The 17,290-nt window shown below is 39.5% G+C and overlaps 1 protein-coding gene and 1 long non-coding RNA gene across 3 annotated transcripts in view; one reads left to right on the top strand and one right to left on the bottom strand.

The window, feature by feature from the left end:
• Positions 1-3,639: 3,639 nt before the first annotated feature.
• On the bottom strand, positions 3,640-12,311 carry CRYGN (crystallin gamma N). 2 transcript variants are annotated; one of them, XM_040434111.1, is made up of 4 exons: positions 11,985-12,311; positions 6,283-6,531; positions 5,066-5,211; positions 3,640-3,843 (listed from the first exon to the last, which is right to left on the bottom strand). In XM_040434111.1, exons 1-4 carry the CDS (start codon positions 12,003-12,005, stop codon positions 3,708-3,710), a joined length of 552 nt encoding a protein of 183 aa, XP_040290045.1. In that variant the 5' UTR covers positions 12,006-12,311; the 3' UTR covers positions 3,640-3,707. The 2 variants fall into 2 exon arrangements, with proteins under 2 accessions (XP_040290045.1, XP_040290046.1); XM_040434112.1 differs by lacking the exon at positions 11,985-12,311 and adding an exon at positions 11,943-11,973.
• The window catches only part of LOC121002680, a 173,721-nt gene continuing 163,569 nt past the window's right edge, over positions 7,139-17,290 (top strand). The window contains exon 1 of the long non-coding RNA XR_005779308.1: positions 7,139-7,213. This is a non-coding gene — a long non-coding RNA (uncharacterized LOC121002680). The remainder of the gene's footprint in view (positions 7,214-17,290) is intronic.

A 17,290-nucleotide genomic window follows, 5' to 3' on the forward strand; every position in this document is an offset into this window, starting at 1 on the left:
CACACGTTGTATCTGGATGCCTTCCTTTTTTCCATTTCTTTCAATCCGGCCAGGGCTGCGTGAAAAATGCACAATATAGAACATGCTGCGAGATGATCAGAGATATACAACGCTCATGTGCACAGACCAGTTGAAACTAATTTGTCAAATTTCAGTCCAGATTAAATAAAATGGATTAAAAGGAAATGAATGAAAATTAAATAAAAGAAATGCATTGAAAAGAAATTAGAAATCGGGCCAAGGTGTGCCACAGCCCTAACATGCGCTGGAAATAAGACTGGCATGTATGGAGTCTGGAACACAAGCTGATCAGCCAACACAAAAATCCAAAGAGTTCAATGTCGGAATTCCAGCCACTGGGGACAAAGGTTTCAAAAATCGTAACTCATTCCTTATTCTGCTCTAGATATTTTGGCTATAAAGTCTTTTCCCCCTCCAATCCTTTTAATAGACTGAATGGTCTTAAAGGTAGTAAGTGAACTGGGCTCACACTGATGCATTGTTTATGAGGTAATGATGTTTCTCAAATCAAATTCGGATATTATATATGTTCTGGGATCTTTCTTTTTTCAAGCTTCTAGATATTCTACCAATATATTTTTTTCTACAAGGTCATTGTACTAGATAAATGACCCTTGTACTCTCACGTGTCAGTGGCTCTTGAATATTATGTGTGTATCCCTTTACTGTTGAGCGAAGAGAAATGGTTTTCCTAGTGAAATTAGTGAATTTACACCCACCACATCTTCTACACCTGAAAAAAACTTTTAAAGTAGTACATGATGCAGTAGATGCAGGAGGGGATAGTGAGGTGAAATTGTAGGGGCTAATTTGGGAGAAAGATTTGGGGCCCTGGTATAGACAATGGGGGTCCTCTCAGGCAGCAACTTCCCCAGTATCGTATCCTCTTTAAACAGATACCAATGTTTTTAAATTATATTCTCAATTTTCTAATCAACTTTAGTCAAAATAAGGTAGCGCCTGAGCTTCCTCTTCAAAATCCTCTTGTCTAGTGCAATTCCTACAAAGTCTTCTGTATTGACTAAACGGTACGTTTAATAGTCAACTAGGTGGGTGACAGCTAGTTGGTGGGATGAAACTACTGTATTTCTAGCTGAAGGTTTCCAAAATGTAGAACATACAAAGGAACGGTCATAAACTAAGATCAATGAATTGAAAAATTCTGCTTATTACTGGTCTGAGGTGTAAACATAAGATTATAATTGTTAGTATTAAGTTGGACAATGAATGTGTTCAGCTGTGATCTGGAACCTCTTTTGGACGCAAATATAGTAACCATATCTGTCCCAAAACAGTTTATAAAATGTAGATTTTAAAGTAAAATAATTATGAGTTTGAATGTAATTGATGCTAGAAAGTAAAAAAAAAAAAAAGCATATGTTCTGCTCTTATATCCCTATCCTTATTGTACTCACTTGAGGCCCAACTCATGGTCTATACATGTGTACAGAGAATTAACATACAGTGTGGCTAAAAACCAGTCTTGTTGCCATAAAATTTGCTCAACTAAGTCTATAATCTGAGTTGTATCCTTAACATAACTTGGAATATTTTTGACATATGGTCCTAGCAAATGATTAATGTAGCGAGATAAATTAGAAGATATAGAGTCTATACATGTCACAATGGGTCTGCCGGGAGGATTGCAATTTATAATAAAGTATATAGAATAGTAATATAGAAATACACATTGAAATATAGGAATACAACCAAATTATAAAGGAAATATGGCAATCCAAAGTGGGGTGTAATAAATGAAAATTAAAATTTGGAATAAAATAATATATTATTACATCCATCAACCTTCCTACTGCAGCGCTGTAATTTGACCTTTGTGGAATTATAAGATCCAGTAAACTTCACCAGCCAAGGACCTGTGGAACTGCAAGACACAACATGCCTCACAAAGTCCAGTACACATGCAGTGTACATCATGCACGTTTTTGTGAGTCTCGGGATGTCGAGAATGCCTACAACCAACATCTACGGCTGTGGTACATTTGGCATCCGTGGAACTACAAGACCCAGTATGTTCCACAATCGGTGAAGTGCAAGACACAGCACACCCCACCAGTCCGAGGTGGGGGGGGGACAAGGCACACAGTCAGCATGTCTGCAACCATTAACTATCTATCTACCTACAGTTGCTGGTAATAATACTAACTTTATACAGTTTTGAAGATTTATACTTTAAACTTAAGCATACCCCCTTAGGGTCATGAACTAACTCAGACTTACTGCTATATAGTTGGATTACTTTATGGTATAAAGATACTTAATATCTGGACATTTAATTAGACATACCACAACACCGCTTACTTTTATTATTGTTATGCCGAGGTGGATATGTTCATAATTACATTAGAGTGGATTGCCACATCGCTGCAGGGCCCGCACCAGTATTAGACTGGATCACATTCTAGAATTTGATATATCTTTTATAATAGAATATATTTTGTTTATATTGATATCCATTTTTATATATTTCTAGTAAATTTTATACAGTTCATACCTTGAGAGCCTTCCTGCGTTCAAATATTATATTAACTTTTTTATTATCCTGCCGGTACTGGGATTTTGGCAGTGCACTCGGTAAGAATTATATCCAGTTATAGAAAGTTTTCAAAGTTAAATACATGCATACACACAGGCGCGTATTTTTACACAGCTGATTTAAAGTGCCAGAAGTGGCAGGTCACTTTTTGGAAGTATATTTAATTATGCATTGCTACATATCCCATTAAGGCCTCTTTCACACGAACGTGTGTCCCCCGTGGCCGTGCTGCGGATCGTGATCCGTCCGTTCCGCAAAAAGATAGAACATGTTCTATCTTTTTGCAGAACGGAACGGAACCCCACCGAAGCACTCCGTAGTGCTTCCATTCCGTGGTTCTGTTCCGTAAAAAGATAGAACTTGTTCTATCTTTTTGCGGAACGGACGGATCGCGGACCCCATTTATACAGCGGAATGCACACGGCCAGTGCCCCGTGTATTGCGGACCGGCCTTATGCAGGCCCCAATACGGCCATGGGGGACACACGGTCGTGATAGAGGCCTAAGGTCAATAGAAAAGCGCTAAAATGTTCAAGCACATAAAATACCCAACTAAAATACAATTCTATAAAATTCAAACACGTATCAAATATGCGCCAAAATAACAAGACAAATGAGAAAATCGTCTCAAAAAACGACCAAATTTCAGACGGATTGCACTTCTGATCAGGTTTTGATAAATCAGCATGAGCATTTTGCCCTGTGAACGTAGCTTAATGATTCCATCATCTGCTTCTCAAGCAGCTGAACCTGAACTGCAGATCCGCAGTCATAATGTTAAACATTTGTTGTAATTTAGTTTTGCAAGATAAAAATTTGCAGTAATGTGGACTGATTTGCTAGCATTAAGCTCATGACCCATGTCTGACGACTTAATGTGAAAACTGAAATTTATAATCTGTGCTTGTGACACATTTCTGAATCGAAAAGACATTCCTGAAAATGTGCAAATATTACACAGCAGTGTCAGTGCAGTCTGCTCGAGATATGTCTTACAGAGAACGATTATTCAAAGTAAAAACCATGAAGATGACGCACACAATTTACGAATTTATTGAGCATGTTTCACAAAGGAGAGGTAAATGTTATTGAGAGTTTGATTGTCCCTTTCACCGAGGTTAAAATTCAGCACTTAGAAGTAGTTCACCACCCGTCTGATGGACTGGATGTTCGCACTCTGGGCCTGCCATTCGTTGAACGTGCGGTAGTCTCCTCTCTCCACGATGTACATACGTCCACGGTAGTTGGGTTCTTCATACAGTACCCAGCTAAAATTTTTAAAAAGTAGATACTGAACACACATTCATAAAATTTATTTACATGGAAAAAGTAACTTACATAAGACAGGTTACACGGTCCAATTGTCAGGAAAATTATCAGGGACACGTTCCAGATAATCTACCAGTCTAAAGGTGCCCCAGATCACCTAATGAATGAGCGAAAAATGTTGTTCTTTGGAAGAAACATTAGTTCATGTGAACACCTAAATTATTGTTTCTGGGCAGACCATGCTGTCTATTCAGCAGTCTACTTATAAGAAACAATGCAGTTGTATGAGGATGAGTGGTAGCAGTACCCATCGCTCCTCTCTATACTGTGGAGGTGATCGCAGCATGTAAATGTTGCGCTTCACCTCCACTGAACAAGCAGGCGATAGTTGGGGAGGAGAGCTTCCTTCCTAACAATTGTGTGCAGCAATACTGTGTAAAACTGGAAGAAGACATTCATTCAGTTTAGCCTGTTAATCTGCACTGTTGATCCAGAAGAAGGCAAATAACCCAATGAGGTAGAAGCCCATTTTCTTCATCTTAGGATACAAAATTCTTCCAGACTCTAAATTTTGGCAACTAGAATAACTGGCTTCATTGCTTATGAAGCACCAGTCTTTGTGAATCTGTTTGTTTTCCGCTGGGCTGATACATTTTATGCTGTGTGCATTCACCACTAGGGGGAGCTATTTTCAGGGACAGCACAGCTCAATAAACAGTAGAATCCCTGTGTAGGGTTGCCATTGGCAACAGCCCTATAAGTTCTTGCCATACATATTGCTATTGGTATATAATATATATATATATATATATATATATATATATATATATATATATAGAACAAGAAAGGACACCGCAGCACATCCGTAGGTGAAAAATAGTGGATCTTTATTCACCCTTGCGAATAAAGATCCACTATTTTTCACCTACGGATGTGCTGCGGTGTCCTTTCTTGTTCTATACTATACACCTTGGTAAGGTGTTCACACCGCTGGCACCCATCTTTTTGTTACAAGGAGTGCTGCCCTGATCTTACACAGTCTATATATATATATATATATATATATATATATACATAGTGAATACATAGCCTGTTGAGTTAGATACGTTGTATTTGCAGGTCCTATAGATTTGTTCTAGCCCAGTGTTATTTATGTTTCTAAGATTTTACGGGGAATAGACTAAGCTGTTTACATAGTGTTTCTCTCAATGCCATACTCACGCTCCATCACCATAGACCTTCATGGCATTCACACAGTTCTTGTTCCAGCCGTGCCCTTGGAGAAAAGGACAATCTTCACAAAACTCCATGCATTGACCAGTGAAGTTACATCCCTCAAACAGTTCCAGTCTGTAATGTTCTCCATGCTAGAAAAAATGCAGAAAAGTGTGATTTATGCATATACAGAAGAGCTTTTTGTCAATGTAGCAAATGTAGTTACAACTACTTAGAGTTAGTCAAATAGTACAACTTATTGTGGGTTCTTCAAAACATAAAACTCTTGATGCCCCACCAAGCTGAATATTTCATGGCCACAGGATCTTCCTTTCATGTTTCTTTCATAGCTAACATTACACAAGGGTTTAGTAGACAAAAGAGTCTGGAGACTCTGCCAACAACACCAGGATGGTCAAGAGCATAGCCACCATGTGATTTTTTTTATAAAATATATAAATTATAATTCAGTGGGTTATCATAGTGTACATATGAAATGGGTGAATGTTAAATTCAGCCAATGGTGTGCCATCCATGATGCATTGTGAGACCACTTCAGCACCTCAGGGAAAGCACTTCTCACCACCTTCAGTTTCGGGAAGGGTGGTGGGTTATTATTTTACATTTTACTAGCAAAAATGAAAATTTTACTAGCAAAAATAAGCAACTTCTTTGCTGTCCAGCTGTCCACCCATAATCCAGTCAAATCTGGTTTGATTGGTCTCCCTGTGGTCAGGGAATAGGACTACAAGCCTGCTGACATTCTGCATCTGCACTGTTTTCTTTTCCCTCTGACACATGAGCAGTAAAGCAAGGTGTTCTTGCCCTGGTGTCAATTATGTACTGTGCAGGAGCACTTCTATGAGAAAATGAAAGGTCCTGGTTTGCTGTATGTTATATAAGTATTTCTAGTTTCCGAACACACGTAAAGTGATTGTCTTATCAAGATAAATCTTTTTCTTATGCCCTATTGTGACACCATAGACATCATAGAAGGAGTTCCTCACTTTGTAATCTTCTCTATGAGCCAGAGCAGCTCTATCTGTGGTGGACTGGGCTCATTCACTGTATGGTTAAAAGTTCACTTATATGATTATCGGAGATTCTAACTTTTAAACTTTTTTCTATATGGACTGAAGATGTATCTTATGGATAAGAACCATGGGCAGGATATAGGAAAAGTAAAACGTAGATACAAAGCAAAAGTATGAAAGGCAACAAACCATTTTGACTGGTCTGCTGGATCCCATGTGATCATTGTGCCCATTCCAGCGATGGAAGTCTGGATATTCTCCATGTTCCAGAATGTACTGCTGCCCTTTAAAGTCAGGGTGATCATAACAGATCCAGGCTCCACTTTCTACACGGATGGAATTGACACGATTCATGAATCCCCTGTCTTGAAAGTTATCACAGTCTCCGAAGACCTCCAGTTTCCTTCCTGTGAAACCTTTTCCCTCATAGAAAATGATCTAAAACAAGAAAAGAGAAAACCTCCTTACATGTACAGCCAAGAGCGTAGAAGATGGCACTGACTCCTCGTCTTGTGGAAATGTGATATATGTGATTGGTATCTAAAGTGAAGCTGCGAACAAAGAAGATGTTTTGTAGAAAATAACTTGCAGATGCTTCTGTCAAATAAAAGTGTTTAATGTCCCTGCAGGGTGTACCCAAGAAATCACCCAAATCCAAATATGTATCGACTTATATACTCAGCTCTTAAAGCAATGATAATGTATTACTAATGTCTACTTCCATCACTGCTCATGAGCTCATGTTGGAAACTTCCATGACATTGGGAGGAATATTGCAACATTTAGGAAGACAGAACGTCTCAGAAAATAGTCATTATTAGTAATTTAGTCATTACTTTGATTTGTGTGTCTGTGTATTTCTTCATGACCCATGGGACGACTATCATCAAGATATTAAAAAGCTATTTCAGTCACAACTGATATTGTCAATGGTACAAAGAATTTTAATTTTGAGCATGAAGCCAGTAAAAAAAAAATTATGAAATTTACTCCCATCATTCAAAGGGATGAACGACCATAGGTCTTCTTTTTCAGTAATGCATGCTGAGTGGGATCAGAGGAAAGGAAGGAAAGTGAACAGACTAGAACTTGCCCCTTCTATAGTACTGCACCTTGTAAGGTAAGCGAATGAACCATGCCAACATGGATTTAAAGCGGACCTTTCATGGGTCCAGGCTTTATAAGATAAGTCGCACGTTAGGTAGGGCATAAAGCAAGGATCTTATAGTGCTTACCATTATTCCTGGGCGCCGCTCAGTTCGCCCGCTGTACCTTCTGGTATTTTCCCCGCTCAGCATGCTTACTAGCATCGGAACAGGGAGGAGGAAAGGCCAGGGTTTCTCAATGGGCGTCTCCTTCTCCCTGGCTGTGACGCTCTGCGCTGCGATTAGATAGCGCTACAGCCAGGGAAAAGGAGATGCCCACTGAGAAAGACTCAGTCTCCTCCTCATTGTTCCAATACTCCTTATTATAATACAAGGCGCCAAAATCAATGGGGGGCCACAGCGGACATCACACAGCGGACGAAGCCATCTGGCGAAACGCGTTGGGTAAGTGGGGGACACTGGGATGGGTTTTTTTTGCTACTAGATAATTTTTATGAATTTCAGAGGAGCTTTTTGATACTCTTCATCCCCTTGGCACTGTTGCTGTTCGGCACCACTATGCACTTTAATTGATTGGAAGCCGTTATCACTATTCTTTTGGGAGATTTAAGTCTTTTTTCATTAATAGATATTACTGTAAATTACCTTGAATGTATTTTGATTCAAATCATGTTTATTGTATTTTGTGCTCTTCTATGTATTACTAGTCCCCTCCCATTCGTCCCCCTTTGTGTATGTTTTTAATCCACTGAATCATGCAGACTCCACTGTATGTCTTTTATTTATTGTATTCAATAAATTCAAAGATTTTGGGATAATTAAATGGTTGTGTGTATTTCCATGACCTGGGTATACACATGTAGCTGTAGGTTTCTTAATTCATATAGTTGCACTCTGTTTGAGCGGACTATACACTTCCGGCTTGCATTCCGCCGGTGGAACGCATTTTTGCGTTCCATTGCGACCATCTTCTTCCGGTCACATGTTTTAGATACTTCCTGTTGTCCGGCCATCTTGCCCATGTGCGATTCGACCCTGGGACGCCGGGTACTCACACACATGATGTCGCTTGTTTACAGGTGAATATGATTAATATAGTTATTTGGATACGTTCATTCAGGCGATATGCGTGGGGCGTCTTTCTTCATGTCTCACAGGTCCACTTTACCAGCTCTTCTACAGGTCATGGCTTTTACATTCTGACCAGATCTGGTCCTATCCTTATTTCTTTGATGCCACATTATATTTTGATGTAAGGTTTATATGTATTCATATATATGGTTATTGATGTAGCTGGGTTATATATTTCATGTCCTTATCTTTGGACATTAGTGGACTCTGTTTAGGTGTTGGTTTTATTTTTCAGCAACACAAAATTCTATTGTATACAATTTTTAACATGTCTATGTGTTAGTGTTGTCTAATAAAAAAAAAATTATTCATTGGTAATTGTGGGATGTGCATTTCTGTCATAGTTCTCTTGACTGTACTTCAGTCCTTGTTTTTGCACAGCATCTTATGTGTGGACAGCAGGGGCAGATTGGCCATAGACCTTACAGGGAAATTACCCGGTGGGCGGACGCCCAGGGGGCCAAGTGAGCCCTCGTCATGGCCGGCCAGTGGAAATTTTATGGGGATGTATTTTGCACTTGTACCGACAGTATTTTATGATGGACTGTGGTATTTGGCTCTGTTGGGATGGTATAATGTGACACAATATGATATTGCTGGCCTACTTGTGTTGGCCCTGCCTTCCATCAATTTAGACCCGAATACAAAATGGAGCCACTTTTAGTATTTTTTCCAGGGCCACTTTAAGTTCCCAGTCTGCCCATTTATTGGGTGGTTTGCTCCATGCTGTGCCATTTACATTTACTATGAGGCACTCAGATTTTTTGGGGGGATGGGCTACATTTTGAGCAGATTTATCATTGTGACTTTATGTAAAATAAATAAATAAAAAAAATTGCAGGTGTACTTAAAAAACATTTTTTTCAAGGTGAAATATTTTTGTCATTTTTTTAAATATTTTTGGACATTTTTTATTTTTTTTTCACTTGTAGGGAGATATGAAAAATTTAATTATTTTTCATATTTCCCACTGTTGACCAGAAGAGGGAGCTAACATTAAAAAAAAAAGTGGTGAATTCAAGCTACCTATAATCTGGTTGCTGAAAAATTGGCCTGGCCCCTCTCCTCACTGGTGACTTCACACCTCCCTTCCCCTTGTGATGGTGTACAAAAAGAGCGGGAGCAGGTCTTTTCAATACCACTGTGCAGCACCATTTTGTTGGTGTCTCACAGCAGTAAAGTACAGTGAATGCCCAGGACATGGGGGAAGTATTTAAACTGTTACCAATAGTGTGGATGTATTTATAGGTTTTTTGGGTATTCTCATTGGGGCACTCTCTGGTAGCAGCCAGTCCTCCTGCCCCCTGCGTCTCGTAGCAGCCAGTCCTTCCATCCACTGTCTCTAGTAGCAGCCAGTCCTCCCGCCCTCTCTCTCTAGTAGCAGCCAGTCCTCCCGCTCCCTGTCTCCATATCTCCCAACTGTCCCGGATCTGGGACAGTCCTGGATTTCCGTGGCTGTCCTGAAACGGCTAAGGTATGTCCAGCTGTCAGCTGTCTCTCTGTCCATAGGCTACATGCTATGAACTGCGCAGGCCAAAGAGCCTGCACAGATCACAGGTAGACCCAGTGAATGACAGTACATAGATGATTCGTGTGACAAATCTAACAAAGGTGTGCAACATTTTGCTAATTTGTTGCCAAAAAACAACTGCAACCCATGACAGACACTCCAAAATAATGAAAGCAAAAGGTTGCCATCATGGTGGCACTCCATGCTTGCTGCTGCCCCACTATCTGGATAAGGCACAGACTTTAAATCACTCCTCTAGCTTCAGCCGAGTCCTGTTGGCCATCTTCTGCCCTCTAGCAGTGGGGACGGCCACCAAACTCCTGTGCCGCACACTGCATCATGCAGCCGGACTGCTAGGCCTCTTTCTGTATCCTATTGGGCATGCGCTTACTGGCCTTCAAAGGGCCAGCACAGCTGTACACAATCTGCGCCAGCCAATGGCTGGACTTCTGTGGGTATTTTAAAGAGAGGTGCTTGAGCAATAGGTATTTCTAGTTTGCCTGATCCAGCATAGGTGCTATAATCTGTTTATATACCAGCATACCGACTTCTGCCTGATTCCCAGATTCTGACCCTGTGCTTACCTTTGGACTGTTTCACGAACTTGCAAGAACTCTGCCTGTCCTGACTTTGGTCTGTTATTGTCTACAAGTTCACCTATTCCCTTGGTGCCCAGCAGCAGTGTCTCTGACATCCCACACGGGGACTACTCTAGAAGGTAGCAGCCTGGTGCATTCCCTGCAGATCCCTGTATAGGGATTAAAAGTGTAACTACCAAGGAGCCGTTAGGATAACGCCCTTAGGTGTAACCCATAGCCAAATCCATTGCTTGGGAGATGGTTGGTCCATAACAGGTGCATCTTAATACACAACACCTTAAGTTTACACTGTCTAAATATAAGTCCTGATTAGTAATTCTGCCCCAATGATTTTATTATATGTAGAGGTATAGGATTCTTCATTAAGAAGACTACTGCTTACATATCACTAATCAGATGCAAATACAGAAGCAGAGGATTGTCCCTCTATGTGCAGCTTCCATCCAGCCTAGTATATTAAAACTTGTAATAAAGTCAAATAAACGATTTGTTGGATTCTCTGCTGTTCTATGGAAGCAAGCGTAGATAAGTAAAACCAGGGAGGAATGAGTGTCAGGTCAATAACATGGACTATTAAATATGGGTGCAATATTATACGCCCTTCTGAAACTAGACAAAAGTGGTATTTTGGGCATCTTCACTGCGCAATAAAAATATGGTGTTTTTTTTACCTCTAGGACATTAATTTCAGATTTCACAGTAGCATTGCATATTCTCGTTGACCCAGAAACTTTTTTTTCCTGGCAGTACGGTTACCTCTCACAGTGCTGACATTAATACTAATAAGTATATCCAGGCTTGAATACTTGCTTTAGGGAAAACATATTTCAGAAACAGGAGTACTGAATGAAAGTTTTCCCCATGTCATATAAAAATAATGGAAAAATCAAACATTGCCTGTTCAGAGGGAAATGTTTCTATTGGTATCCGATGTACCTATAGATACAAAAATCTTTAGGACTAGGAATGCTTACAATGGGATAGTGCACCATTGATTTTCCACCTTGATAGTATTTAATGAAATTATACCTTAAATTATGAGCATGAAATTGAGATTGTATTATTAAATGTATGATGCCTTCAGGGTCGGGTGGGTAGAGTAGGTGGCTGTCTAAGTAGCCACTTAGGTGAAAGTGCAATTTATGATAAAATAAAAAAAATTAAAATTAATAGTTTATAGACTATAGGTACTGGGTATGATAAATGCTTCTATGTATATCAGTGATGAGGGAAAAATGACTATTATTTCAGACGACCCCTCTAGTAGAGAGCCCCTCTATGAAAGTGCAAGATGGCAAATAAACTTACACAAACATGAATCTTTGGATATCTGATTATAATGTGTGTGTATTGGCTTCATGCCGACAAACATACTAGATCATTATACCAACTGGCTACTAATGTAGTGGTAGTAGTAGTATTAGTAGTACTACTTAGTATTAAGGCTCATTGCTTAGCATTAATGATATCAAATATCATATCAAATAAAAAATATATATATACCATATGTGTGTGTATGTCGCTGAATTAAGCCCGTTTACTTACTTTTCCAGAATACTGAGACATCTTTGCACTGGACAGTGTCCAAACCAACGAAGGAGCCAACAAATGTGACAGGCAGAAAAATTGGACACTCCAATATATATGACAGTTCAGACAGAGGCTGATATCGCGAGCCTCATGGAACAAAACAGCAACTATAGAAGGTTTAGCATTTCTGCTTGGTAGACACAATCCCCTGTATCCAACACTGCTGATCCCAGACTTTCAACATATTGTAGACATGCAGACAAAAGATTTGCTCTGCAGGAATTTGGCTGATGAGAACGGCACTTTCACTGCTCCTTTTATGTATAGAGCGAAAAGCATGAAGTGAAGAACTGCTCAGTGTTCTAGGTGGGAACATTAGAGAGGTTTACTATATGCTGCGAATAACTTATAGAGATACAAATTAATCCACAAATAAATCCTACGAATGAGGCACAGAATCAGGAGTCTAGGTTCATGACCTGCTGCCAGGGAAACATTTATTGTACAGTTTACTATGAAGCTAGTGGTTAGGAAAATACAGTGGGGAAAAAAGGAGCAAACTGTAGAGATTTAAGTGGGAATCTTAGGATATATTATGTCATGACATAAATGCCAAATCTCTATAAAGTGGATCACAAGTGCTATTTTTTTTTAAATAATTTTTGACAATATTTTTGGATCTCACTGATGATAATCCTCTGCTTTTGAGCTTCTTAACCTTTATTAACTGTTGTTTTTTAACCCTTGTCACAGGTCCATGTGGGAGAGGGTCAGTGATGGCAGATTTCATGGGATTTAGCAGTTTAAAAGTGCAACTCAGTTTATACATACATACCTGGGATTATTTGAGGCTAGGGGAAAATGTTGTACTGGAGTTAGAGGGAATGGCAGGTTCCTCTACAAACCTACCCGCCATTCCATAAAAATCCAAGCCCATAAAACACTGTAAAGAAAAGTGCCTCAGCAAACTACACTTTGCTGAAACCTCCAAGCTTTCCTGTATTCTTTTATCTCATCCATCTGAGCATTCTGGGTGAGATTTTCACCTCCTCCAGTACTTTACCATACACAGTGTTACATTCTGTATTGCATTACTATATATTTTTTAACAAAACATGAACGGATCCAAGAGAAGGATACATTTTTTTAGGTTTTGGAATAAAGTTATGGAGGTTAATATGGAAATAAAAAACTCCATTCAGTTTCTGTGGTTTCCGGGTTGTCTTCACTGGATTTCTGGTTCCTGCATGTAAACTTTCTGCACAGACATGGTCAAGTCAACCAAACTCCTGAATCCATCTCATCTACGTATCTCCCAGGGAACGGAATAGTTTGGGCTCTGTCCACAGTGAAAATGACATCCTGACCATAGACCAAGATGGAAACCAGGTAAAGGGTGTGACATCAGTAGAAGCTGAATTCCCAGAGGCTGATCCACGCAATTTTGTTACGGTAAGGATATTATTAAGGTGGATTTGCTTGACCCGCTGGGTTCCAGAAAACCCCTTTAAATATGGAACTTGTCTTTTATAAATATGACGTGCATCACGTGACATTTATTTAATGCTCATTACTTTTCTGGTGCATCTATTTGATAATTGGGGCGCAGTGTATATAAAATGACAGCCCACATGTACACTAAAATAAACAAATAAAAGAGTACAAAGGAGAAAAAGGGTTATGACCTGGATTTTAGAAGTTAAATCCAAAGGGAAGACAATGTTACATAACTTCTCCATATATTCTGTGCTTCAAATCTGCTTCTGTATTACAATCCAAAAGTATGACATGTGGCAATGCCTGTAGTATTGCTTTTTCAAAGGGAGTCTGTCACATCTAAAATTAGTTTCAAAGCAAGCATTAAGCTATGCAGGGTAGGTCCCCAGAATCATACCTATACCTGGTCCTCTGGTCCTCTAATCCTGAGACATGTTTCTGGTCCTCTTAACCTGAAACATGTTTCTGGTCCTCTAATCCTGAGACATGTTTCTGGTCCTTTAATCCTGAGAAATTTTCTATTTCTTTGAAAATGGTTTTCTGTGCACCATAGGCAAGGCATTTCTACTTTACAGGCATACAGTGGGACACTTGAACCTTTTTGCTAGGCAGAGCCTATAGTTTGATATGGCAAGTGTGAGGGTGAGGCGATTTTCCTTTCCTTGTCCTGCCCAGCCTCATTGTTATTTGCTTTTTAAGGGCACAAATTGGTTGATTTTCAATTATCATCAGTAAAGGTTACATTTTACACTGGTGATTACACTGTTTTAGGAGCCTGCTAGCCCTCCCATATTTTTCACCTGTTAGTGCACTTCTAAACACTACTTGGATATGTGCTGATGCTGCTGTAATCACAGGACTTTATTATTTAGCAAGATTCTTCTACAAACACAAAGCTTGCAATTCCATGTTTGGTTAACTTATCTTTCTGTCTCTTCCACCTACTCATTCTCTCTGAATGTTATACATATGATGGCCAGTGACCCCACATGTGTGGCCATCTTTGTGCTTGTAATGAGGGAGGTCTAAAAATAAAATGACCAACAAAAGAAATGTATTAAACATAAGCTGCTTCATGGTGACTAAGATTATCAAAATGTTAGTCATTTCCTCATACAACGACCACAAGAATTGTTTTTCTTTTCAGCTGAAATATTCAGGATCTTTAATTTAGTTATTTCTTTACTACAGCATATCTAACAATTCAGTGATTTCTGTAAACTGTATGCTACATATAATATTGTAAATTCTATATTAACACTTCTGTAAAATAACTAAATAAGTTGATACAGTACAGTTGGTGCATCATGATTTCAGTATTTTGTTTGCTGTAATCAAAAATAAGGCTGCACTGGTATAGCTTATCACCAAAGAGTGGTAAAAAACACTAGTTCTATGTATAATGAAGAAAGTGACACTGTTGTTTTCTGTATTAATCGCAGTGATCGCTTGACTAGTAGTAGGTTTGAAATTTTGTGTCTTATTAGATGAAGATTAACTGCTTGTCAGAAATGTAAAAATAAATTTATTAATCCCAGAAGTGTAACTAAAAAAAGGCTCGGGCCCCTGCAAACTTTTGAATGGATTTCTCCCCTCCCTGCTTACCACAGTGTAAATAATATGTTTGGGTCAATATAATTACGGCGATTCCAAATATGTGTTGTTGTTTTTTACGTTTTACTACTGTTGTTCAAAAATAGCACAATTCATGGTAAAAAGGACAGGATAGAGACAGTGTAAAATGTGTATAAAACTTTATTCATGTTTGTATGTGTGTGGTACAAGTTTTTGGTTTGATTTTTTTTTTGTAGTGATCTGGACACTGGTAATCATCTGGGTTGTGGCTTGAATAAATGGCCTAATGAATATTGCAGAGATGTGATTAGATGAGCAAGAGTTAGGCCTCTTTTACACGGGCGTGTCCGGATTAGGTCCGGATGCGTTTCGGTGCATTGCGGCAAACCCGCACGAGTAGGAACGCAATTGCAGTCAGTTTTGACTGCGATTGCGTTCCGATGTTCAGTTTTTATCACGCGGGTGCAATGTGTTTTGCACGCGCGTGATAAAAAACCGACTGTGGTACCCAGACCCGAACTTCTTCACAGAAGTTCAGGTTTGGGTTAGTTGTAGTGTACAGTCGTGGCCAAAAGTTTTGAGAATGACACAAATATTAGTTTTCACAAAGTTTGCTGCTAAACTGCTTTTAGATCTTTGTTTCAGTTGTTTCTGTGATGTAGTGAAATATAATTACACGCACTTCATACGTTTCAAAGGCTTTTATCGACAATTACATGACATTTATGCAAAGAGTCAGTATTTGCAGTGTTGGCCCTTCTTTTTCAGGACCTCTGCAATTAGACTGGGCATGCTCTCAATCAACTTCTGGGCCAATTCCTGACTGATAGCAACCTATTCTTTCATAATCACTTCTTGGAGTTTGTCAGAATTAGTGGGTTTTTGTTTGTCCACCCGCCTCTTGAGGATTGACCACAAGTTCTCAAGGGGATTAAGATCTGGGGAGTTTCCAGGCCATGGACCCAAAATGTCAACGTTTTGGTCCCCGAGCCACTTAGTTATCACTTTTGCCTTATGGCACGGTGCTCCATCATGCTGGAAAATGCATTGTTCTTCACCAAACTGTTGTTGGATTGTTGGAAGAAGTTGCTGTTGGAGGGTGTTTTGGTACCATTCTTTATTCATGGCTGTGTATTTGGGCAAAATTGTGAGTGAGCCCACTCCCTTGGATGAGAAGCAACCCCACACATGAATGGTCTCAGGATGCTTTACTTTTGGCATGACACAGGACTGATAGTAGCGCTCACCTTTTCTTCTCCGGACAAGCCTTTTTCCAGATGCCCCAAACAATCGGAAAGAGGCTTCATCGGAGAATATGACGTTTCCCCAGTCCTCAGCAGTCCATTCACCAAACTTTCTGCAGAAGATCAATCTGTCCCTGATGTTTTTTTTTGAGAGAAGTGGCTTCTTTGCTGCCCTTCTTGACACCAGGCCATCTTCCAAAAGTCTTCGCCTCACTGTGCGTGCAGATGCGCTCACACCTGCCTGCTGCCATTCCTGAGCAAGCTCTGCACTGGTGGCACTCCGATCCCGCAGCTGAATCCTCTTTAGGAAACCATCCTGGCGCTTGCTGGACTTTCTTGGACGCCCTGAAGCCTCTTTAACAAGAATCGAACCTCTTTTCTTGAAGTTCTTGATGATCCTATAAATTGTTGATTGAGGTGCAATCTTAGTAGCCACAATATCCTTGCCTGTGAAGCCATTTTTATGCAACGCAATGATGGCTGCACGCGTTTCTTTGCAGGTCACCATGGTTAACAATGGAAGAACAATGATTTCAAGCATCACCCTCCTTTTAACATGTCAAGTCTGCCATTTTAACCCAATCAGCCTGACATAATGATCTCCAGCCTTGTGCTCGTCAACATTCTCACCTGAGTTAACAAGACGATTACTGAAATGATCTCAGCAGGTCCTTTAATGACAGCAATGAAATGCAGTAGAAAGGTTTTTTTGGGATTAAGTTAATTTTCATGGCAAAGAAGGACTATGCAATTCATCTGATCACTCTTCATAACATTATGGAGTATATGCAAATTGCTATTATAAAAACTTAAGCAGCAACTTTTCCAATTTCCAATATTTATGTAATTCTCAAAACTTTTGGCCACGACAGTAGATTGTATTATTTCCCCTTATATGGTTATAAGGGAAAATATTAGCATTCTGAATACAGAATGCATAGTACAATAGGGCTGGAGGGGTTAAAAATAAATAAATAAATAATTGAACTCACCTTAATCCACTTG

The sequence above is a fragment of the Bufo bufo genome, chromosome 5 (assembly GCF_905171765.1).
Source record: "Bufo bufo chromosome 5, aBufBuf1.1, whole genome shotgun sequence".
Classification (NCBI taxonomy): Eukaryota; Metazoa; Chordata; class Amphibia; order Anura; family Bufonidae; genus Bufo; species Bufo bufo.